Source organism: Pelophylax lessonae, assembly GCF_965119305.1.
Source record: "Pelophylax lessonae genome assembly, chromosome: 4".
Taxonomy (NCBI): domain Eukaryota; kingdom Metazoa; phylum Chordata; class Amphibia; order Anura; family Ranidae; genus Pelophylax; species Pelophylax lessonae.
Window position 1 is genome coordinate 272742781 of NC_138771.1, and position 25451 is coordinate 272768231.

General features: G+C 41.4%; 1 protein-coding gene across 1 annotated transcript in view; it reads left to right on the forward strand.

Annotated features, from left to right (window-relative positions):
* Nucleotides 1–25451, forward strand: part of NTN4 (netrin 4) — a 203968-nt gene that overhangs the window by 75031 nt on the left and 103486 nt on the right. Inside the window, exon 3 of the mRNA XM_082254458.1 lies at nucleotides 17949–18227. Coding sequence (XP_082110584.1) covers nucleotides 17949–18227 — 279 coding nt within the window. The remainder of the gene's footprint in view (nucleotides 1–17948; nucleotides 18228–25451) is intronic.

A 25451-nucleotide genomic window follows, 5' to 3' on the forward strand; every position in this document is an offset into this window, starting at 1 on the left:
AACTCCCAAGACTCATCACTGTGGTCTGTCTGATTCAGCATACAAATATACACACTCAATAAGATGTTCCTGGAGTGATAGATGTATATAGCAGTATAGTGGTGATGAGCTGAAGAGACAGGTATGAACAGTGACAATAGGTGAACAGCAGTTGAGAGAAATGTTCATGAGAGCATAGATGGTAACAGGTAGGATGCAGATAGGTTAGCAATCATGTATGGTAGTAGGTGGTAGGATAGCAGATGACATACAGGAGAGACTAACCCAGTGCAAGGATAGATGTTAGTAGGCTCAAGAGCTAGCAATCTAATTAGTGCATATGATAGTAACAGTCCTTAATATGCAGAGCTAGATAGTGTAAGCTTAGTAGGAAGGTTATGGAGGATTCCCCTGCGGGGTACTTATCACTAATAGCAAGCAGTAGTAGAGAGGTTCGGTATGAGCGAGTGATCCGGTAGCGGGATACAGGGATCAGTAGCGAGGTTCCGACAGCGAGGTACGCTTGCAAGCATATGAGCTTCAAGGCAGGTCAGCAACAAGGCACATTGAACGAACATGTGAGTGAGAACGCCGGCGGTTGAAATAGCCGCTCTGCGGCGCTCAGTGATGACAGCATCGGTCTTAAAGGTGTATGCGCACCTACCAGAAGAGAATGGTGGGACGCATACACTGAAGTGGAAAGTGGAATAGGGGTACCAGAGGTACCAGAACATTACAGGAAGGAGTGTTCCAATCCCTCTACAGGATTATGGTCACCTGCTGAAACCAAACTTTCTATCAACATCTTGACTCTCAGAGCAATAAGGATGGCTCTGCAACACTGTAACCTCCTTATGCAGTGACGCCAGTGACTCCTTATCAGGGACAATGCCACTGGCCAACATCAACCACCAAAGGGGCACCAGGAGTCTTTCAGCCCTAATGGTAGCAAGCAAGATCAACTCATTGATGGGGACTCACTGTCCATCCAGTTCATATGTCAGGAATTAGCCACTGGAAAGCAGACTATCTCAGCCGCCAACAAGATAGAGCAAGAAAAGAAGTCAGTGATTTTAATTGCACAAAACTGGCCCAAGAACTTGGTACAAAGACACATTCAGACTTCTAAGGCTTCTATTCCATCCTGCTTCCCAGTTGCTTGGATGTTAAGACCCAGATCTGAAGAGACAGAGGGGTTTCTAAGTCTGTCATTACAATCATGCTAAAATCAAAGCCACTTCCAAAACAAAAATGTATAATCATACCTGGAAATCCTTCTTTGCTTGGTATGATCGCAGGCATCTCAATCCCTGAGACTTTTGTGCCTTATATTTTGGCCTTCCTATGGTCAGATCTTGACAATAATAATGTTTGCCTTAAGCACTTTGAAACTTAATAACTTGGCCTTAAGCACTCTGAAAGGACAGGTGTTATACTTCCCTTTTCCTTGTAAAAACCTTCTTTCAAGGTGCATCTCACACCAGGCCTGTGCTTCATTGGGAGCTCAACTTGTTTTTTTCTGCTCTGCAGAAACCACCCTTTGAACCCATAATGGATATTCCTGTAGATGACCTATGCATCAAAGTGACCTTTTTGGTAGCTATCACGTCTGTTAGACATGTCTATGAGTTAGCATCTTTCTTTTGTAGAGTGCTATTCCTCATTCTGCACAATGACAAGGTATGGTATGGAACAGTCTTACGTCCAAGACCATCCTTTCTTCCTAAGATGGCATCACACTTGTACCTCAATGAAAAAAACATCTTATCATCATTATGTCCCGCTCCATATCATCAAAAGAAAATCTGTCTTCATTGCCTGGACATAGTCAGGGCCATTTGAGTTTATCTCAAAGAAACAACTTCCTTTAGGAAAATGGATTCCTTATTTGTCCTTTTCTCAGGACCTCACAAGAGACGCCCTGCTTCAAAATCTACAATCATTTGATGGATAAGATCAGTGATCATCAGAGCTTACACTCTTAAGGACAATTCTCCTCTTGCACTCTTACAAGCTCATGCCACCATAAATGTACAGCGACACACCAGAAGCCCAGACATAGCCTTTGCAGGGCAGCTGAAGACTTCCAGTGTGTGTCTCCACCAAATCCATTAAAGCTACAATGGCATCTGCTCTGATGTATTTAAAGGGTAACTCCACTTTCGTGGGGGAAAAATAGCAAAAAAATAAAAAATAATATAGCATATACATTTGCGACACAAGTCATATTATAATTCAATGTTATTAAAAATGACCTTTTCTTTTTAATCTGCAGCTGCTGTAATTTTCTGAAAATGCAATGCAATATGGCTACCTAGAGTTGTTCTGTACACAGAATGTGTACTGACTACACCCCAGAAACATAATTTCCTGCTTGTGTGATTGGCTCACCAATTTTCCCAGAAGTCTACACTAATATACAAGTCAGATTTCAGTCAACCCATGCAACAAAATTGTCTTTTTTTGGTGAGATACTCCTAATAGGAACACGTCTAAAGGGATGCAGACCCAACAGATTTCCTCATTAGTGCTCTGCAGCTGCACAGCTGATTAATGATTATGAAACCACTCCCATTAGACCCACTCAGCACAGAGGCACTGAGAAACAAACAGTGATTTATTCAGAAAACCAAAAGATAGGAATCTGCAACAAAGGTTGTTATAATCCTTTCAATGTACAGAGATCACCCAGAGGGGAATGTTTTTTTCTCAACAAAAGTGGATTTACGCTTTAACAATTTGGCACTGGCAAAAGATTTGTGGATTGTGAAAGTGTTCTTTAGATAAATGTAAATGATCGTGTGACAATTGTGTAGGTTGGTTATCAGGCAGCTGCTTTTTCAGTACCTCTTGCTTGATTATTAATTGTGAAAAGGAGTTGCTCGTTCATTATAAAAAGGCTTAATATTGGGAAGTTCAGTTTATACAGCCTAACGTAAGGATATCTTTTTGATTTCTCTCACATTTATGGAACTGTGGCATAGATAATAATAATCTCATGACGGAGCGGTAAATTTGAATTGATAAACGAACACGTTTTTCAGTTAGTGGAAAGCACAAAACTAAGTATATGAAGCTGTCAAATGTTTGAAGACCTGTTTTTAATGAATATGTATCTATATTATAAGTTGTTACATTATTTTTTAATGCAGCAGAAATCAATCATAAGTCAAACTGCCTTACAATACACGTCTGCTTTCATATGGAATAGTATAGCTTGCTGACATGCAAGTGCATCAACTGATGAAGGGAAATGTATTACAGTTTTATGTGTAAAGTATGCCTTTAGGTGTAAGTATAGAAAACAGGTCACACCAGGTGTTCAAATAACAATTCAGCAAAGTTACTGGTATGTGACGGAATACACCTGCCAAGAATGTGTGTAACACACTTTTTATTTGTGTGTGAAAACGGCTATTTGAAGAAAAGCAAATTATACATTATGTATACATTATGTGCTATACGTCAGCCTTGTGCTAATAGAGTGCGTGGGAATTATTCAGGGACCTGCATTTATCTTTTACTATTGTCAATTTGGTTTCCTGCTATTTTATATACTCGTGAACATTGTTAGATGCATAAAGGGAACTCCACTGGAAAATACAGTTTCCAACACAGTCAGCTCCAAGTTGTCTCTCTATATTATACTACATGTATGGCCCTTCCCAGGGCCGGCCTTAGGCCTTTAGGCGCCCTGTGCCGTGTGAAAAATGACAGTGCCCCAGCCCCTCCCAGTGACCACATTCTTCTATATATATTTTGCTGAGATACTTCAATTTGGGGAAAGAAGCAGCTGATAGATATTATGAAATCAAATCACTCCCATTAAAATTCAGTGACTGAAGTACACAACATAGACAGACAAACAGCTATTACTTAAGAACAACAAAAGGTATGAAATCTGATTGCAAGAAAGTTTGTTAAAAAAATTCCTGCAATGTACATAGATAAGACTATTCCCAACAAAAGTGGAGTTAAGTGGTGTGCTAACCTTTGTATGAATTTCAGGATGAGTTGTCCGCAAATGATGCTTCAATTTGATGTATTTTTACCAGTGAGTGTCGCTGTACATGGTTTGCAAAGGGTCTTGTTATCCTTAAGATTATTTTCCTGTATACTTTTTTCAGCAGTATAGGAAAAATAGGAGGAGCGACTCAGTCTGAGTCTGAATTGCCTCAGTGAGGTCTGGACATGGACGGTGAGGAGGAAGCCTGTAGTGTACAGTGCTCTCGACAGTGGTCTGAGTAGGCCTGTAATGCTGCACAGTGCTCTCTGGACAGTGGTCTAAGGAGGCCTGCAATGCTGCACAGTGCTCTGGGTGCCGGTGGTCAGAGGAGGCCTGCAATGCTGCACAGTGCTCTGGATGCCGGAGGTCAGAGGAGGCCTGTAATGCTGCACACAGTGCAGTCTGATGGCCTGTAATGCACAGTGCCCTGGATGCCAATGGTCAGAGGAGGCCTGTAATGCTGTGCAGGGCTGGATGCGGTCTTAGGTCTGAGAGATGGCTTGTAATGCACAGTGCCCGGGATGTTGTTAGTCAGAGGAGGCCTGTAATGCTGCACAGTGCTGGATGGTGGTCTCAGGTCAGGTCTAAGGTCAGGTCTAAGGGATGGCCTGTAATGCACAGTGCCCTGGATGCCGGTGGTCAGAGGAGGCCTGTAATGCTGCACAGTGCTGAATGTGGTCTCAGGTCTGAGGGATGGCCTGTAATGCACAGTGCCCTGAATGCTGGCAGTCAGAGGAGGTTTGTAATGCTGCACACAGTGCTGGATAGTGGTCTGGTGACTCTGGCCTCAGCTGGTCTGACTTGGATGGTCTGTAATGCACAGTGCTCTGGATGCTGGTGGTCAGAGGAGGCCTTAAATTCTGCACAGTGCTGGATGGTGGTCTCAGGTCAGGTCTCAGGGATGACCTGTAATGCACAGTGCTCTGGATGCCGGTGGTCAGAAGAGGCCTGTAATGCTGAACAGTGTTGCATGGTGGTCTCAGGTCTGGGGGATCACCTGTAATAAACAGTGCCCTGGATGCCGCTTGTCAGAGGAGGCCTGTTGTAGTGCTGCACAGTGCTGGATGGTGGTCTCAGGTCTAATGCCTGTAATGCACTGGCCTGTAATGCACTGTAAAGTGCCCTGCCAGTGGTCAGAGGAGGCCTGTAATAGTGCACACACAGTGCTCTGGATGGACAGTGGTCTGGGGGGAGGTCTCAGGCCTGCTTTAATTGTAATGAACACTAGTACTACACTTTCAGTCTGCTCTCTGCTCTAGACGTGGGTGGTCGTCTCGTGAGTCGGGACTCGGGAGGCCTGCCTGTAATGCACAGTGCTGCTCTGGTCTCTAGCAGGCGTCACGGATGGTGCACACAATCGCTTTAACTCGCTTGCTTGCTGGGACGAAAATGTGAGGCAGGGACATCATATTTTCATTATAGTTTTTGTCAGTGGACGAAAATGTACTGTACTTTTTGTTTCGTTTTCTTCAATGTAAAAATGCCGCTGACGAAAACATTGACAAAAACGTTTTCATTGACAAAATTAGCACTGCAGCCAGTCCCTGCTGAACCTGCTGAATTTCAATCCGTGAATGGACATCTTTAGATGAGTATCAGATCACATGTTATGACAAATTACTGCAGAAAACTAGTTAGATAAACTTTTTCTTGCCACTGTGTTTTTTACCACCCACTGAAAGCGGGGAAGGTCCTACTCTTACAATTTTGTTAGGCCTCTTGCACATCGTACTGATTTTTTAGCATCTTCTTTGTGCGTATATGCATGCATGTACTGTATATATTGCACACAATATATTCCTTGGGAAAATCCGCAAATACTTATGCTCATATGCACGTATTTGTGCGCATTTGTGCGTTTTTGCGTGCACCGAAGCAAAATACTGACCAGTACCATGGATTTCTTTTTTTTTTTTTTTTAAATGTAAGAATGTACAGGCACATTGAAAACAATGGGCTGTATTTTTGATCAGTAAAAAAAAACAAAAAACGCTGTACTGAGCTTTTTCAAGCTGCATTGTGCAAGAGGTCTTACCATGCACACAGCATGCATCTTGAACTGTACAAATCCAGCCTTGGTGATAAAAAAGTAGCACAGATTTATCATTTTACTGACATTTTTATGTTTTTCGTATGCAAGATACTGTAAAATTGACTGCAGATGTTATAAATTAGGTGGGTAAACAACAGACAACTCAAAGTTTCATTCAAGCAAATTACACAGTCCCTCCATAGTAAATGGTCAGGAAAAAGAATACCTGTTAGTGAAGCGCTAAAAAAGTGTAGGGTTTAAAAATATCACCAGGGAGGTCATGAGAAAAAGTTATAAAAATGCTATAATTCAGGCTACATGCAAAAACCACTCTGCAGGTTTGTAATTCAATAGTTTTGGTCAATAAGAACGAACAAATACATGTCAACTGCAAGTGACTCTGATTAGTTAGAGCATGTACATCCTGTAAATCTATCCCTGGGGAATTGGATTTCGATCGATAGTTAAGATACGATCCTAACTTACGTCTGTAAATTGCTGATGGCATCTCTGTTTCTGCTGTGTTATCTCAAAATTTGCTCAGTAAAAATACAATCATAAGCATGAACAAAGTATCTCAGTGCTGCTGATTGATGCAAAATGATTGATAATATTTCGCCCTGGCTGACTGATTCAGTTTCATTGAATCAAATTGAAACTGAGTCTAAATTGTTTGGAAGAGAAGTTTAAGCTATTCAATTGTTTGGATGCAATTGCTTTGATTTTTTTCTTTTTGATAGTTGACGTTTAATAAAGTTGCACAGTTATGACCTTTTCAGTACCTAGACTAAGATGTGATGGTGCTCAGAACATATTACCTTTCTCTCACTTTTCTGTAGAAGATAGAAAAAAAAGCTAGGCTGGGGCTCAGCAACGCCCTAGGCACACAATAGATCAGACTGTTATAAAAGGGAAAAGTGTGTCTTTTTTAGCCTTTTGCTATCTAATAAGCAACACCCAGTCTGGTTTCAGCTTGCAGTGTGTGCATAGTAATAGCCAAAGCTTTTTTCAATTATATAGTTTCAAAATGAATACTAAAGCAGACCTTCACCCTCATTTTGCAAATTTCCTAAATTTTTTTTTGTCATACCCAATTTTGATGGAATTACGTATATTATTTCCTTCTTTTTTCAAAGACCTTTTTTGAAGCTTCCCCTCTCCACTTCTGGATTTCTTGCATAGGCAAGAATGATTTTGCATATGTTAACTGTCCTCAATGCCTGTCTTCAGCATGCATGTCCCAACTCCAAAAGTGATGGGTGCACATTTCTGAATGTTAGTGTAGAACACTGGGCTATGTTTGGAACAAATTCATCTCACACTGAACCACTTTTCAAACTTAAATTCAACCACTCCAGGTGTTCATCACACCACTGGTTGCATACTGTTCGCATACTTTAATGCTATTTCCACCTAAAGCCCATACAAGGTACCCTTTGATCACAAGGATTCTTTACAGGATGGTCTAAATCTGGTTTACAACGTACTCCTTATGGACATGTTTATCCTATACTCTGTACCCTGTTCAATGAGTACCCCACTGGAGAATACACTTACTTGTAGCTATGGCAGAGACCAGAGGAAAGGAGCCAATGAAAAAATCCACCTGAACATTCCCTCTGTCGAAGGCCCGCACAACACTCAAGCTCAGAGTGACAATGCTCCCCTTGCATTAGAGTTAATGTCTATTCTAACACAGTTTCAGCATCCAATTCTAATTCTATTTTTAGGCATGCAACAAGCTGTCTGTTTGCCTAAAGCAAAGATCTTGGCAACTATTTCATATTTCCTTGGACATACTATTAATTCAATCATCTTGGCACAAAAACACCACTCCTCTACTATTTCTGTTTCTATACCAGAGTAGGATCCTGATATGCACGTCCTAGAAGACACATACACAGAAGGAAATGAAGAGGATATTGAAGAGATATTAGAGAAATCTCTGGTAGACTTTTCTGCCCTAGATTGTCACTTTACTGAAGAGGGAGCTTCATACAACTTGCTTACCAATGTTGAAAAACACCTTGCCACTGTCCACAAAAGCCTTGTCTTTGTGCAAGCTGACTCTCTTCTAAATAGGAAAGTAAATGTACGAAATAGGAAAGTAAATGTACGAAATAGGAAAGTAAATGTATGTGAAAGTAGTGGGCTCAACAAAACACCTCATACATTAAAATGCATATATCAATTATATGACAATATGTCAACAAAGATGTTGTGATGGAAATGAACCACCAAATTAAACAACAGTAATAGAAACTATGCACAAAAAAAGCTCTAAATAAAGTGTCTCTCAAATAAATAAATAAATAATAGTAACTCAACACACAAAAAAACTCTGAGCAAATAAGTCTCTCAAATTAATTATAGTGACATCTTCCAATCTTGCAACTATAAACCAGCACCACATGGTCCAAAATGCAGAAAGGGTAAAGTGACCCCTTACCAGAATCCACTTAAAATCAAATGGTGTAGTGACCAAAAATCACACTCTCAGTGATGAAAACGTGTCTGGTGTCACCCGGTGGTAATATAAGCTTCTTACCAGATATAAATGGAGGGTACGCTTTGAACCATAAGGATGGTGCGTAGATTCCTAAGTCCAGATGGTACACAGGATAGGCTCCAGGTCATAAATCATATGGGACTCTTCACTTCATAGTGGTGTATAGGACTTACATATGTAGATGGTTAAGCCTAGCAAAAATGTGACTCCCGCAGACATAGGAAGATAAAACGCCAATAGTGCATTACCTTGACAACAATTTGTTAAGAAAAGAAATACACTTACATGCTCTGGTCCCATCTGACGCCTTGTGAGGAAAAATGCGTCGGGAGGAGCTGCCACGCCGTCACATCACACGATCTGTACTGCAGGCGGCCACGTTCTTCAGAAGGAACCATTTTCTTTGCGTGTAATATCTGTTGCCATGTAAGTGTATTTCCACCTCAGTGAGGACATTGTCCTCCCATCCTTTTACCCTGCTCCTAAGCATCCGAAGGAAATCTTTCTTTATTGCCTGGACATAGTCAGAGCCATTAGAATATAACTCGAGGTTATAAGATGGTCCCTTTTTTTTTTTCACAACTTAGGTGAAATTTATTTTTCATTTGGATATTATTGAATTACTAAGCAATACAGGTAGGTAAAAAAAAATACTTTCTACCTAGATAAATTACATGAGCATCTGCATGCAGGCCCACAAAAATTGCTTTGCATGATCAAAGTGATGCTTTGACACAATGGTGCTTTGGTTGTGTGGTGGTTGGTTTTTAATGCTCAGTATCTTAATCAGCTACTTATTTAAAATAAATTTGTAACTGTGATTAATTGTATAATTACTATAGAATGTATTCATTAGCTAGCAGTAACGCCCCAAGATATGTTCTAAATACCAAAATGATATTTAACTCAAGTGATATTTATGCATAAAGCTGCCTGTACCTTTTGGATGAGGGCTTACTGAAAATGTCTAAGGTTTTCCAATAAGGCAGAAACACAGGAGGTTAGTGACATACTGTAGAGGGGTGGACCAGTTGTGCATCAGTAGTAACTCACGTTGAGATGCCAGTGATAAGAGCTTTATTATTTGTCCACTTAGGACTCAGCCCTGGGACACTTAGGACTAGAGACATCATAGATTACTAGACCTAAATCCATTTATAAAGACTTTCCAGACACTATGTAAACCCCTTCAAACCTCCCCAAGGCATTTGGGTAGCACAACTATCCTGAGTGTGGTTACTTTTAAATGTTCCTCCACTGCCCCCAGGTTAGGCACTGTGGCATTTAACAATTTTTGGATACTGATGTTTTAAATACTTGTTTGGTTGATTTAAGTGTATTTGGCCAATGAATATACAGTACATGCATCATTCTTTATTTGTTCCACTGAAGAAGTGGTTCACGAAACGTGTTGAAAAGTGTCTATCCCCGTGGGATGATTTCTGTAAAAAAATAACAATAAATATATATGTAAAGGGGTTGGACAAAAATATGGAAACACCAGGTAAAAGAACAAAATCGTTACCTAATATGGTGTTGCACCACCTTTGGCATCCAAGACAGACTAAATTATTTTGGGAATTGACAAATATAAGTCTTGGATGGTAAATAATAGAATCTGATACCACTCTTCATGCAAAAATCGTTCTAGTTCTTGAGATGTTGGAGGCAGAAAACCAGCCCGTTTCCCCAGAAAATATATATGCCGTCAAAACTTTTGATGCTGTACCTTACAATACTGAAAATAAATTGCCATCTTCAATCGCAGAGGCACCAACTAAGCAGCACCAACAATTTGCCCTCTTTGAAACTCAGTAAGTTCTGACATAGCTCCGTACTACTAACAGCGCACGCAGTGAATGACAAAAGTGAGGCTTCCCATCTGTTAGCTAGGTGTCTCATCACACAATGGAATCAGAAGAATGTGAGAAATGGGAGATTGCCTGTTTAAAGCCCTACTTTCCCTCATAGGAGAATCAAGCTCCCCCATTTATTGATTTCAATGGGGGGTTTGTGATAGGCCAAAAAGGTCAGCTGATTGGGAATGTTGTGGGGGGTCTGCTAGGAAAAGTAATTTAAGGTCACTGGAACCCCCAGAACATTTCAGAAATTCCAGGCCCCCTATTTAAGCAGGAGGCTGAGGGAGGTCTTTGCTAGTCGCCAGAGGGATATTTGAAGAGCGCCCCACTGATTTTGGCTGATTTTGTTTATAGTTTTAATGTATTTACTAATTAAAAGAGTTATGGTGTATTGTTAATTGTTTTTATTTGTGAAAAGCAATAAACATGGCCATGGCCGTTATTAACCACTTGCCCTCCAGAAGATGTACCCTTCTTCATGACCAGGACATTTTTTGCTTTTTGGCACTGCATTACTTTTACTGACATTTGCACGGTCATGCAACACTGTACACAAACTAAATTTATATAATTTTTCCCCCAAAAATAGAGATTTCTTTTAGTGGTATTTGATCACCACTGGGTTTTTATTTTTTGGCCTATAAACAAAAAAAGACAGAAAATTCAGAAAAATAAACAATATTTTTCACTTTCTGCTATAAAACATATCCAATAAAAATGTTATCAATTTAGGTCGATATGCATTCTGTTACATATTTTCGGTAACAAAATCCATATACTGTATTGCATATATTGATTGGTTTACGTGGTTATAGCATCTACAAACTATAGTATATATACTGGAATTTTTATTTATTTGTGTTTTTTATACTAGTATTGAGGGCGATCAGCAACTTATAGCAGGACTGCAATATTGTGGCAGCAATCTGAGACTTTGGGAACCAGTGATACTAACACAGTGATCAGTGCTAAAAGTATGCACTGTCACTGTACTAATGACACTGGCTGGGAAGGGCATCTTGTCCGATCAAAAGGTTAAATGTGTGCCTAACCTGTGTTTATGTGTTTACTGTAAGGTGCTTTTACTAAGGGATGTAATGGTTTTTATTGCCTGCTTTGCAGGGAAACAAAAACTGCCACATCCCCACTGACAGGACAGAGCTCTGCATTGTTTACATATGCAGATCTCTGTCCTCTCTTCTCACTGATCAGCGGGTGCCGATGGACATCCATTGGCCAGGACAAGCTAATTGGCTTGTGCTGTGTTTAATCACAGCACAACTGGTTAACCCCCTACACGGAAGAGCTGGATCACATACTAGTATGGGATTCAGCACAGGAAAGCCACTTTGCCTCTCTAAAAAGGTGATTTGCGGTCGGCAAGTGGTTAATTCAGTTTGATGTGTCTAGTATTCTTCATATGTTTGACGTTTATGCCACCTACTGTCCCATGTTACATCACTTCTGCTTTTAACGCGAAACATGTCATCACTTGCACACCTGCAAATCATGTAGTTTTTCCATATTTTTGTCCAACCCCAATATTTAGATGTCTGGATGATCATATAAGTGTGAGAACGAACTGTTAAGAGTAGCATATTTATCAGTTGTTAAAAATCAACCACACTTTGTCTGGTTTTATAACAGTAAGTTTATCTACATAGAAGGATAAAAGGATGTTTTAATTCAAATAATGGTGCCACAATATGTATCTAAAAGTGCCCAAAATGTTGTGTGTATTTTCTCTGATTCTGTGTTGGCAGAATGAAAAGGAGAGCCTGGCTGGTTGCTTTGAGCTTAGAGAACTACCCTTCACAAAGAATTTTCAAAAGTTTGCATCCCCTTGCAGAAATCATGACATTTTGGCATTGATATTGAAAATGTGACTAATTATGCCAAAAAATGCTTTTTATTTAAGGATAGTGATCATATGAAGCCTATTAATATCACATAGTGGTTTGGTTCCTTTTTAAATCATAATGATAAGAGAAATCACCCAAATGGTCTTGAACCCCATGGCTCAGTATCCAGCCTGCTCAGTGCATCCATATGAGAGCTAACAAACTCATTAGCTTTTTATAGACAGACACTAATTGCATTTTTAAAAGCCACAGATTTAGGAAATTAACTTTTTTTTTTTGAAAATTACATTTTTATTAAATGTTCAACATATAACAATTAATCAATAAGTAACATGTACTATGAAGTACAGCAAGATAAGTACGTGAAGTAAGGATAAGGACAACATTAACGACAAAAAATGACCAGAAGAAAGTGAAACATAAGATTACATACAGTACATGAAAGCCTGCCTCCGTATGCGTCAACAGCTGGGCATGGAATGCCCGGGCCGGCGCACCCCCAGAGATTCCTCAATTACGGTCCCAGAAGGTGCGCCTGACCAGGCGAGACTATAGGACGCACGGGTGCTCTAGGTCGAAGTCGTTGAAACGTGAATACTATCAAAATGTAAAAATAAAGTACAGACTAAGGAATACAGAAATATACAAACATTTCCAAAGGCAATATTCAGCAGCATTTAATATAGTAAATGTAAGTAACTCTCAATAAAGTAATCTGGAAATTAACTTTTAATTGCTATTTTAACCTGTGTGTGTCACCCTGTGTGTCTACACCAAGGCCAAATATTTCAGGGTATGTCAACTTTTGATCAGGACCATTTGGGTGATTTCTCTTATCATTCGGATTTAAAAAAGAGCCAAACAACTATGTGATAATAAATTGGTTCATATGATCTCTACCCTAAAGAAAAGGCAGTTTTTTTTGGCATGATCACTCATATTTTCAATATCAATGCCAGGGTATGAAAACTTTTGAGCACAACTGTATGTACTAAATTATTTTATTGAACATGATTTGGCATTAGATGCTTAAATATTTTACTTCTGCCAGGGAATGAAAAATTTTAAGCACAACTGTATACAAAGGCAAGTTAAAAAAGAGTTTAGCTGACTTGAAAGACCAATGCTTCAAAACATGTTCTTATATATCCAGCTATGTGTCTGTCACTTGTTTGTCGGTCAGTAACCCATAAGTGGCGTAATTGAATAAAGGGTCATTGTATGTGGGTCAGTCATCTTTCATGCCTTTTTTTCAGTGGTTTCCATTTGGCTTCTTTTCTTGGGTTTTTCACATCCACCTGCTCCTTCGTCTTGATGCGTTCAGTGTTTGCACACACACACATGTAGTGCTTTTGTACACTCGTACACATATACAGGGTGCATTGGTGCATGCTTGGATTGGTCTTTAAAGGGCTTCATACCCTAGAGTTTGGTTGCTAGTTGTAGATTATGTTTGGCTCATTGGTTTCATCTTTGTCTGTGTTTCTGAACTTCCCCTTATTGCCAGCTATGACAACATCAGCTCCTTTACTTGTCCTGACCTTTTCTCTGAACCCAAACTCTGATTCCGCTCTTTATTATAACTTTCATGAATGGTTTGTGAACCAAATTGTATTTATCCCAAAACATATCTCCAAATGTGCTTCTGTCCTATGACCAACTGTTTTGACTCCTTACTTGACTTCCAGTTTTCATACAGGTTACCTTCTGGTACTTACCTCATCAGTCTGTTTTGCCCCTGGCCTGTTTGATGTCCTATTAGTATTTCTGGGCTTCTCATGCACAGCCTACTGCATAAGTCCATGAGAGTACCAGTTAAAGCATTTCATAAAATAGCAGGCATTTGATTTCCCTTTAGTTTTTCCTTCTGTCTTTACAAAAGTGTTGCACTTGCCTGCTGCTTGCCTACAGCCAAGTGCAACACAATATAACTTTCTAAATGGTATGTCTGGTCTGAAAGAGTAGATTTACAGACCCTAGAGTTACAAAAGTATGATGGGTATTTAATTTTTGCTTAGGTCCAGCTGCTCACGTAGCAATAAATCACCAACTAGTAGAGTACACATTGTTGTGCACACACTGGCAGCAAAAGATGATACTTTCCTGGTGTCGACACAGCTATTGTTACAGGTTAACATTAGATGTGTCCCAGATGGAACCACAAGAGTCTTGGTAATGATGTAACTCAGATGGTTTGAATATTTCCCTAAGGCAAGTACTTCTATTAACTACAGGTTCACTGAATAGCAAGATGCCTATTAGCCAGGTGTGCTTAGCTATTTTCTCTATAACCTGTAGGATTTAACTGTACTCTACTCTTTATTTGCAGATATGCTTCTATATCAAATATTATGCTGTCAGGGAGTTCTACAACTCAGTCACCACCACACGATTCAGAGTTGGTGAATGGTACTTTATACTCACAATATCTATTTTACTATGTGAAGATGTAGCAGATAGGTTTAGCCAAGACTCGGATATAATAACTTTCTTTTATACATAAATGATGCAAAAAGTGTTTATTGCTGTGTATGTGTAACAAATCTATCTATCTATCTATCTATCTATCTATCTATCTATCTATCTATCTATCTATCTATCTATCTATCTATCTATCTATCTATCTATCTATCTATCTATCTATCTATCTATCTATCTATCTATCTATTAGGGATGCACCGATCCGATATTCGGATCGGATATCGGTGCTGATATGGCCATTTTAGATAGATCGGGGGATTGGTAACATTGACCGATCCACTGGCCGATCCGGTTTTTGCTTGGTAACAGCTCAGCCATCCCTTACTAGGTGCAGTAGTAGTATGGGATGGGAGCCGCTACTTCCTGTATAGGTCCGGCTCACAGGCGGAGTGATATCAGATGCACTCCGCCTGTGAATGGAGGAGCCGTACACATGAAGCAGCGGCTTTGCTCTGTACTGCAGCCACTTGCTTTGTGTGTAGCTCCGGATCGGTTCCGGTATCGGTATCGGCGATTTCACAACGCCAGATATCGGTATCGGGTCCAAAAAAGTCGCATCGGTGCATCTATCTATCTATCTGTCTATCTATCTATCGACATCTATAGCAATAAAAATATGTCAGGGTTGGCAAAAAAGTTCTTGGCCCACACAGACATTACTAATCTCAGGGAAGAAGGGTTAGCACTTCCACCTGGCAGCACTAGTTCGGCACCTTAGATTGTAAGCTCCTTTAGGACAGGGACCGATATGAATGTACAATATACAGTATCTCACAAAAGTGAGTATACCCCTTACATTTTTTGTAAATATTTTATTATATCTTTTCATGTGACAACACTGAAGAAATGACACTTTGCTACAATGTAAAGTAGTGAGTGTACAGCTTGTATAACTGTAAATTTGCTGTCCCCGCAAAATAATTCAACACACAGCCGTTAATCTCTAAACTGCTGGCAACAAAAGTGAGTACACCCCTAAGTGAAAATGTCCAGATTGGACCCAAGGTGTCAATATTTTGTGTGGCCACCATTATTTTCCAGCACTGCTTTAACCCTCTTAGGCATGGTGTTCACCAGAGCTTCACAGGTTGCCACTGGAGTCCTCTTTCACTCCTCCATGACGACCTCACGGAGCAGTTGACACCTGACAAAGGTTCTTAATCTTTCCCACTCCATCAAAAAAGTATTTTCTTTGCTGTCTGTGTTCCTATTTAATGTGTTAACTTGTTGGTCCTTTTGAATACTTTTAACAAATATTGATATAAAATCTAACACCAAATGCAGCATGCAGGACTTTTCAAAATGCACTGCACCGGTAATGCAGTGGTATGAAAAGTCACACTGGATTTTAAGATAAACATTTTTCTTGCGTTTTTCTTCCAAGAAAAGCGCAGTAAAAACGTATCAGTGTGAAAGGGCTCTTACTCTGAAGACTTGTTTCTTGTTGCCATTATCTGTATGAGGCGAATCTCTGAGCTGGTGGCCTTATCCTTTAAAGTACTCTTTCCTATCTTGTACAAGGACAAGCTGATATTGAGGTCCAGAACTTCTAGCTACCAAAGGTAGTTTTGGCCTTCCACCTCAAATAGCATATCACTCTTCCATCCCTCTGTCCAACTCCAGTTCATTGGAAGCAGCTCTCTCTCTATTGCCTGGATGTATTTCAGGCTGAGCAAGTTCATACGTCTATTTCCCAAAGACAACCTCTGGATATGACGTTGAGCACATGCACTCAACTTCTTTGGTCAACCATGGCGAGGCCTGTTCTAAGTGGAACCTGACCTGTTAAACCGCTGAATGGTCTTGGCCACCATGCTGCAGCTCAGTTTCAGGGTCTTGACAATCTTCTTATAGCCTAGGCCATCTTTATGTAGAGGAACAATTCTTTTTTGCAGATCCTTAGAGAGTTCTTTGCCATAAGGTACCATGTTGAACTTCCAGTGACCAGTATGATAAGGTGAGAGTGATAAAACCAAATTTAACACACCTGCTCCCAATTCATACCTGAGTATGTAACACTAACGAGTCACGTGACACCGGGGAGGGAAAAATGGCTAACTGGGCCCAATTTGGACATTTTCACTTAGGGCTGTACTCACTTTTGTTGCCAGCGGTTTAGACATTCCTGGCTGTGTGTTGAGTTATTTTGAGGGGACAGCAAATTTACACTGTTATACAAGCTGTACACTCACTACTTTACATTAATAAACGGCCCTGCACCTACTACCCTAATTTATCCCTATGGATGGTTTTTACCACTATAGATGGCTGGTGGTCATTATGGTATAGACCAGCCATAGGAAAAAAAGAGGCAGTGGCACAGGGCTAATTTACATGATGGAGAAAATCTTTGAAGGACAACTTCAATAAAAATAAAGTTGTGCTTTAAAGCCTTTGGATCAACATGGCAGCAAAGCAACTATCTTTTTTTAGAAGAAAGTAAGCATTGTCATCCCTCATATTTCTTTTCAGGTTGTTCACTTTAATTCAAACATATATTCTTTAACACTTTAAAAACTTGTGTGATTGTAGTGCCTATTTCCATTTAGGTAGTGCTACATTCATCTTGTGTGTGTTGCTTGTTACCATCAACCAAATATTAAAATTGTGGTGGGTCTGCCTGTGTGCATTGATCAGAACAAGATTGCACACACCTTATGCCCCGTACACACGTGCAGATTGTCGGCCGAAAAGGTTCGGCCGACGACCGATCGGCCGATTTTCGGCTTGTTAGTATGATGCTTCCGACAGCCGACAGCGCACTTTCGGCCGAAAAGAATCTGTCGTGCAAGCATTAAAATTTTTGTATGCCGACACCAGAACGGCCGATTGTTCGCCAGTCAATACAGAATTTGGCCGACAGACAGCAGATTTGCAAGACTGGGCATGCTCAGAAAAGAAAAAACACAGGGAAAGTTAACCATCACATGACATCACTTCTGCAGTCGGCTGTAGTCGGCGGACAAAATTCTTGTGCAGTCTTTTGCACTTTTCAACAGACACGACAGCCCGGGGACAAAAGACGGCCGATCGTTCGGCCGACAATCTGCACGTGTTTACGGGGCATAACACTGCCTGTTGTTCTCAGTGATGGGTGTATGGATGGGAGTTTAGTAATTCTAACCAGCAACAAATTTCTATGGCTACCTATAGTAATAGACCTGGTTGTGTTTTCTTTTAATTTACCTTTAAAATCTCATGTATCTACATTTTCCCGCAGGTTATTTTTCGAGCTATGCCGCCTTACTATTCAGCTGTGGATCCTTATAGTGAAGAAGCGCAAGACAAACTAAAGATCACTAATCTCCGTGTTCAGCTGCTGAAGCAACAGCTGTGTCCCTGCCACAACAAGGACTCAGACATCAAACCGCAGTCAGTAGCCCACTATGCTGTTTATGACTTTATAGTTAAGGGAAGCTGCTTTTGCAATGGACATGCAGATCACTGCGTTCCAACTGATGGATTTCGACAAGCCCGGACAACCAGCAAACTCCAGGTGGTAAGTATAAAATTATTGTGCAATACTATTCAATGCAGAATATACATATTGATGTTGAAAATTTGTATACAGGAGACTGACTTGTCAAATTACTCATGTCTGTATGCTTAAGTCATGTTCAGAACAAACCATCTATGCACACATTATTTTAAATGTCTTTACTAAATTTAAAAGAGACAATTTCTAAAATCCCTTATTTATAGTATATGTACTGTATTTTATTTGTTCTATGTTGCAAAAATGACTAATGGTATAGTCAGGAATTTTTTTTTTTTACTCATAACTGGTACAAAAAAAGGTTAGCATTAAGTGTTACAGTGGGTACGGAAAGTATTCAGACCCCCTTAAATTTTTCACTCTTTGTTATATTGCAGCCATTTGCTAAAATCATTTAGGTTCATTCTTCTTCCTCATGAATGTACACATAGCACCCCATACTGACAGAAAAACACAGAATTGTTGACATTGTTGCAGATTTTAAAAAAAAAGAAAAACTGAAATATCACATGGTCCTAAGTATTCAGACCCTTTGCTGTGACACTCATATATTTAACTCAGGTGCTTTCCATTTCTTCTGATCATCCTTGAGATGGTTCTACACCTTCATTTGAGTCCAGCTGTGTTTGATTATACTGATTGGACTTGATTAGGAAAGCCACACACCTGTCTATATAAGACCTTCCAGATCACAATGCATGTCAGAGCAAATGAGAATCATGAGGTCAAAGGAACTGCCTGAAGAGCTCAGAGACAGAATTGTGGCAAGGCACAGATCTGGCCAAGGTTACAAAAAGATTCCTGCTGCACTTAAGGCTCCTAAGAGCACAGTGGCCTCCATAATCCTCAAATGGAAGACGTTTGGGACGACCAGAACCCTTCCTAGAGCTGGCCGTCCGGCCAAACTGAGCTATCGGGGGAGAAGAGCCTTGGTGAGAGAGGTAAAGAAGAACCCAAAGATCACTGTGGCTGAGCTCCAGAGATGCAGTCAGGAGATGGGAGAAAGTTGTAGAAAGTCAACCATCACTGCAGCCCTCCACCAGTCGGGGCTTTATGGCAGAGTGGCCCGACGGAAGCCTCTCCTCAGTGTAAGACACATGAAAGCCCACATGGAGTTTGCTAAAAAACACCTAGAGGACTCCAAGATGGTGAGAAATAAGATTCTCTGGTCTGATGAGACCAAAATAGAACTTTTTGGCCTTAATTCTAAGCGGTATGTGTGGAGAAAACCAGGCACTGCTCATCACCTGTCCAATACAGTCCCAACAGTGAAGCATGGTGGTGGCAGCATCATGCTGTGGGGGTGTTTTTCAGCTGCAGGGACAGGACGACTGGTTGCAATCGAGGGAAAGATGAATGCGGCCAAGTACAGGGATATCCTGGACAAAAACCTTCTCCAGAGTGCTCTGGACCTCAGACTGGGCCGAAGGTTTACCTTCCAACAAGACAATGACCCTAAGCACACAGCTAAAATAACGAAGGAGTGGCTTCACAACAACTCCGTGACTGTTCTTGAATGGCCCAGCCAGAGCCCTGACTTAAACCCAATTGAGCATCTCTGGAGAGACCTAAAAATGGCTGTCCACCAACGTTTACCATCCAACCTGACAGAACTGGAGAGGATCTGCAAGGAGGAATGGCAGAGGATCCCCAAATCCAGGTGTGAAAGACTTGTTGCATCTTTCCCAAAAAGACTCCTGGCTGTATTAGATCAAAAGGGGGCTTCTACTAAATACTGAGCAAAGGGTCTGAATACTTAGGACCATGTGATATTTCAGTTTTTCTTTTTTAATAAATCTGCAACAATGTCAACAATTCTGTGTTTTTCTGTCAGCATGGGGTGCTATGTGTACATTCATGAGGAAGAAGAATGAACCTAAATGATTTTAGCAAATGGCTGCAATATAACAAAGAGTGAAAAATTTAAGGGGGTCTGAATACTTTCCGTACCCACTGTAGCTGTTAATTTTTGAATATTTCAGCATTGGCCTTAAATTGCTTATGGTAAAACCTGAAAGATTTTCTTGATTTTTCCAGTAATTAAAATTCATCTGGAATCTGTTTAAGCCCTTTCACAGTGAGGCGCTAAAAACGTGCATGAAAAGCTCACGAAAACCTATTACCATCGAATTCAATGAATGCTTTCACACTGAGGCGGTGAAAAAAATCCTGCAAACAGCATCTTTGGAGCATGTTTGGAGCTCTAAAAAAAGCACCTCAGAAACACCCCTCTCTATTGAAATGAATAGGAAGCGTCTCAAAAGCACCCGAAAAGCAATTTAAAAGCGCCTCAGAATGGATCTTAAAGCAGTTTTTGAGTTACCTGTCTATAAAAAAGCGCACAGCTAAAGCCTGAAAAACGTCTCAAAAGCACTCAGATTTTTATGGGCAGTTTTCAGGCACCTCAGTGTGAAAGGGCTCTTACAAAAACAAAGCTATATAGAGTCTTAGGGCTTGTTCACACCACATGTGTTCCAGTGCTTTTTTTCTCTAGAAAGTAGGTTACATGGTTTTCTATGGCATAGTTCACACCAGTACTTGCAGTTCCAGTGTGTTCCAGTGCCAGAAAAAAAAGTAGAACATGCTGCATATTTCCTGCACAGAACTGTACTGGAACGCATTAAAAACACTTCTACATGCATCAGAAAATAGCATCTGGAAAGCATCCGGAAACACTGCAAAAATGCGCATGCAGAAACGCATCTGGAGAGGATCTGGAAGTCTTTTTTGGTGTGAACTAGCCCTTATGGAAGCAGCCATTTCATAGATTATATAATGCACGTTGGATGTGGGACTTTAACCCTGGAACTAGAATACAGCACTTTGGAGATGGCTGCTTGATGGATGGGAGATGGGTGCTTGATGAGAAAACGGTCATCTAGGTAGTTTACTTTGTGATAGAATCACTTTTGAATATGTTTACGAACAGCAGGAACACAAAGAAAAATAGCAAGTATATGTAAAGCAGTAGTAGTGTAAGAGGCAATTGATTAGATAGGTAGCAACTGGATATAGTAGTAACAGGTGCAAGGTTGGAAGCGATGATGCAAAACAGGGTCAGAAAGGCAAAGAGCATAAATACATTGCAGAATAATACAAAATAGATTATGCAAGCTGCACAAACATGGACTTTTCATAGCAATATTCCTTAGTCAGGGTAACATGGCTGCATAAGCATCTTTATAAGACTTTATATTAACAGAGAGGGCAAATTATTAAAGCACTTGCAACACTTTTCTGGTTCTGTGCTCCCTAAAAGTTGCTTGTTTAATTCATAATAGACTTGCAACAGTTTGCTGTTGCAGTTCCAACAGATTCAGGTAGTTCCTACTTGCTCCACTTTCACAATGTGTTACTCTGGTTGCAACAATTGCAAAAAAAAATAAATTCCACCAGTTCGTAGATAATGAAACTGGAGACAATTAGGACCAACTCTAAGTTGACATACAGAGACAGGCCAGAAATATAAACGTGAGGCTTTAATAATACATTTTTAACCAACTTTAACTAATACACTGTAGTAATATGTAGCAGGTTTTCCAGGCATTGGGCCTGATGTGGGTCTGCCATTGTTACCGGTTACCTCTCCAGCCCATGTGAGCTGCGACCCTGGGTGTGAGAACTGAGATATTGACAACTCCGGCATCTTTGTTTTGTTGTTTTATTGTGATTAAGGGGATGGGAATAGGGAATGAGTGGGATACTACTTTAGGCTCAACTAAGTACAACTTGGGACTTTCTCAGGAAATGTCTATTAACGCTGTCTTGATGCCAGCCGACGCTAGCCAATGCTCACTGACACTCAGAACACACTGTAACTTGAAAGAAGTGCTAGATCCTTGACCTTGAGTCCAGAAGATCCAGGCCTGTAGAACAATGAGCTACAAACACTATTGTACTGCAAAGTCACTGACTTCTTCCTCCAGCCTTGCACTGGCTTGAGGTAGACTGTTGTGGAATCCAATATGGCTGCAACTCTTAACTAAGACACTGCACACTGTCTCTTCAGGGCCCAAACTGCAGGTGCCCCCTTTAACTCTTCAGGTCCCCCTGACTAGGTACCCCCTCTGTCACTTCAGGGTCCTCAACCTAGGTACCCCCTTTGTCCGCTAGCTGATATCTGGATCCCAGAACCTTCTCCGGAGTGGTCCCCTCTAACACTTTAGGCAGACCCCCAGGGGCAATCCTCAGTACTCACGACCTGTGTAGGCTTTCCTGGGACTGGACCCCTCTCTCTCTCCGCTGGTTCTCGGCACACCGGATCCCCCTCAGCTCAAATCAGCACTCTCTGGATTCTCAGGCAGCACCCGAGACATCCTCTTCCTCAAACAGGAGGAGAGACAGCCGTTCTCTCCCTCCTGGGACTCTGCTCCCACCAAAGAGACCCAATCACACACTTCCCTCAAACCTATACCCACTCCCAGAATCCCTTGCGGCATAATCTGCCTTCTGGGGTAGTTACAAGCCTGAATGTGTCCCCTGATTGGGTTTCCTCCACTGCTCTATGAAAAGCCTCTCACAGGAACCAGTGGGGAAACTCCCCTCTCAGCAGGCACACCTGGAAGCCATGACACCTGACAAAAAGAAATCACGGCCCTGCTGTTAGGCAGACAAGGCCCACTATACATTTGCCTAGCACCTACCTGTAGGGTGCTACAAATACTATTTTATTGTTTAGCCCATTACTAATATTGGTTGCTAGTAGGCAGTCTTAGCAACCAGTGATTGAGGGCTGAACACTGACAGTGGGTGGAGCCTAATGGGGATTCTGAAAGACTGGTTCTCTGATTCACAGCACATGGCAGTGGGAGCAATCCATAGCCTTTACACAGCCTACTATCGACTATAGAATCTACCCACTGTCCTCCACTCTCAGTCACGAGGAAGGTGGATATAATGGGGAGCTAGTCTCCCAGAATCCCCATCAGACTCTGCCCACCCAGCACCTCAACTTCTTATTGCTGCATCTATGTGACAGGTGCAGTGACCAGGCAGGGATCAATGCTAAGATAGGCTTACTGAGCTACACTTAGGATGGAGTGTCCTACTATGGATACTCAGGTCCTTGTGCACGCCTCCACCATGCAACAGGTACATGAATCTGTCACAATCACTGACATTTATTGTGCAGAGGCGCAACAGAATTCAAAAGAGTGTCTATGACACACTTGTAGCAATATTTCCAGGCATTGGGCCTGATGTGGGTCTGCCATGATCACCGGTAACACCAATAACACATTTAGGCTGATTTCCCAAGTGTGAGATTTTGTTTATTGTATATAGGGATGGGAGAAGGGAATGAGTGGGATACTCCTCTGGCTCAACTAGGTACAAATTGGGACACTTTAGAGAAAAATGCCTTTCAGCGCTGACTTGACGCCAACTGGATGCCGACCAACGCTTGCTGGCGCTTGAAATCACTGACTTGCTTGTACTATACTGAAGACTGACTTCTGACACTCTGGTTAGCTCAAAAGTCCTTGACACTGCTCTCTCCAGTCCTTCCTGACTGAGGTAGCCTTTTGTAACACTGCTGCTGCTGCAACTCTCAAAACTGTACACTCAACGCTGTACACTTCCACTGTACACTGAATACTTCAGGGCCCAACCACTGGCACCAACTTTACTCTTCAGGGTCAACACTGGCACCCTCTTTTACTCTTCCTGCACCAGCTAGCTAGCTCCCGGATCCCTCTGACCTTCTTCGGAGTGGTCACCTCTCACTAGGCAGAGCCCCAGGGGCAGTTTGCAGTACTCACGACTGGGAATGCTTTCTTGAAACTCAACCCCTCTCAGCTCCGCTGGTCCTCGGCAAAGATGCTGCGTCATGTACTCCCCTCAGACTTATACCCTCTCCTAGAATGCTTTGCTGCAGAATCTGCCTTTCTGGGGTAGATACAAGCCTGTGTGTACCATTGGCCGGGTTTCCTCCATTGCCCAATGAGAGCCCTCATTAAGTACAGTGGGGAGACTCCCCAGTCTCAACAGCCACACCTGGGAACCATGACAACCTAGCTGAAAATCATGGCCCTGCTGATAAGCAGACAAGGCCTACTACACTTTACCATCACCTACCTTGTAGGGTGCTACACACTTTATGGTTTCTAGTGAGAGAGTCTAGATAAAAATAACTATATCATTAAATTATTTCAGAACACAAACCGCTACTACGATTTTCCTCATAAACAGAGTCCATCACAGTGAAGTCCAGGGTAACTCTGGTAATACTGACAAACAGCCGGGAGGATTCCAGGTCTGGGGACACAGGAGGGCCAGCTCACTGCATCTGGAGTACTCTGATATCAATTGGTAAGGTGCTCCCCACAGTATGTGAGTCTCCTGGAGAAGCTCTGTGCTCTTGGGATGGCTACCACACCAGTTGTGACAATGGATGGCTGCTCACCTGGCTGCAGAGCAACCTCTGCCTTATCAGGTGTGGTGGAGGGAAGGAAGCTGTGGAATTTATATTCCTTTGGTGTTTCCGGGAACCCAGGGAGTTATGGGAAATTGAGTTAAAGAACCTCTACCATCTTTACCATCTGAGTATGGTAAATAAATAGGCACTCCACTGCAGTATGAGTATGAATCTTCCCATAGCAGCAGTGACGTATAATAAGCTATTGGATGTTAGCAGTGCTATATTATGATGTAAACAACATTATCTTACTGGTAACAATTGCAACCACGTCTTTTTTTTATGTTTTTGCCTTAGGTAAATTATGTTTCATGTGCTAATAGTCACAGGATGTAATGCTACACATCATTTATTTTTAAATATGTTGTAAATTAAAGTGGTTGTTAACCTCAGACATGAAATATGAGCAAAGCATATCTCTCTTGTAACAGGAAGTCAGCTAAATCTGGGAATGTAGTCACAGGAAGGAGATACATTTCTACCTGATTTAGAAAGTCCATTAATTAATTTAGGGTGTTGGCTACAGAGCTAGCCAGCAGGAAGTTGAAAGGCCTTCACCTGTTCAGAATGAGGGAGTTAAGGCTCTATAATTTGTTCAGAGAAATTCCTATTGTTTGCTGCCTCCAGAAGCTGTGTCCTGAAGCCATGTGGGCTGGGAGCAGGAGGACAGTCAGCGTGTGCCTCCCGACAGGATGTGTGGGCCTGGGAGAAGACCCCCCGGAGTGATGTGTGCCCGGGACGGTAACCAAGGGTGAATACGTCTCAAAGGTGAGAAGACGAACTGTTGATGTGAAAGAAATAAAGGACTGTGT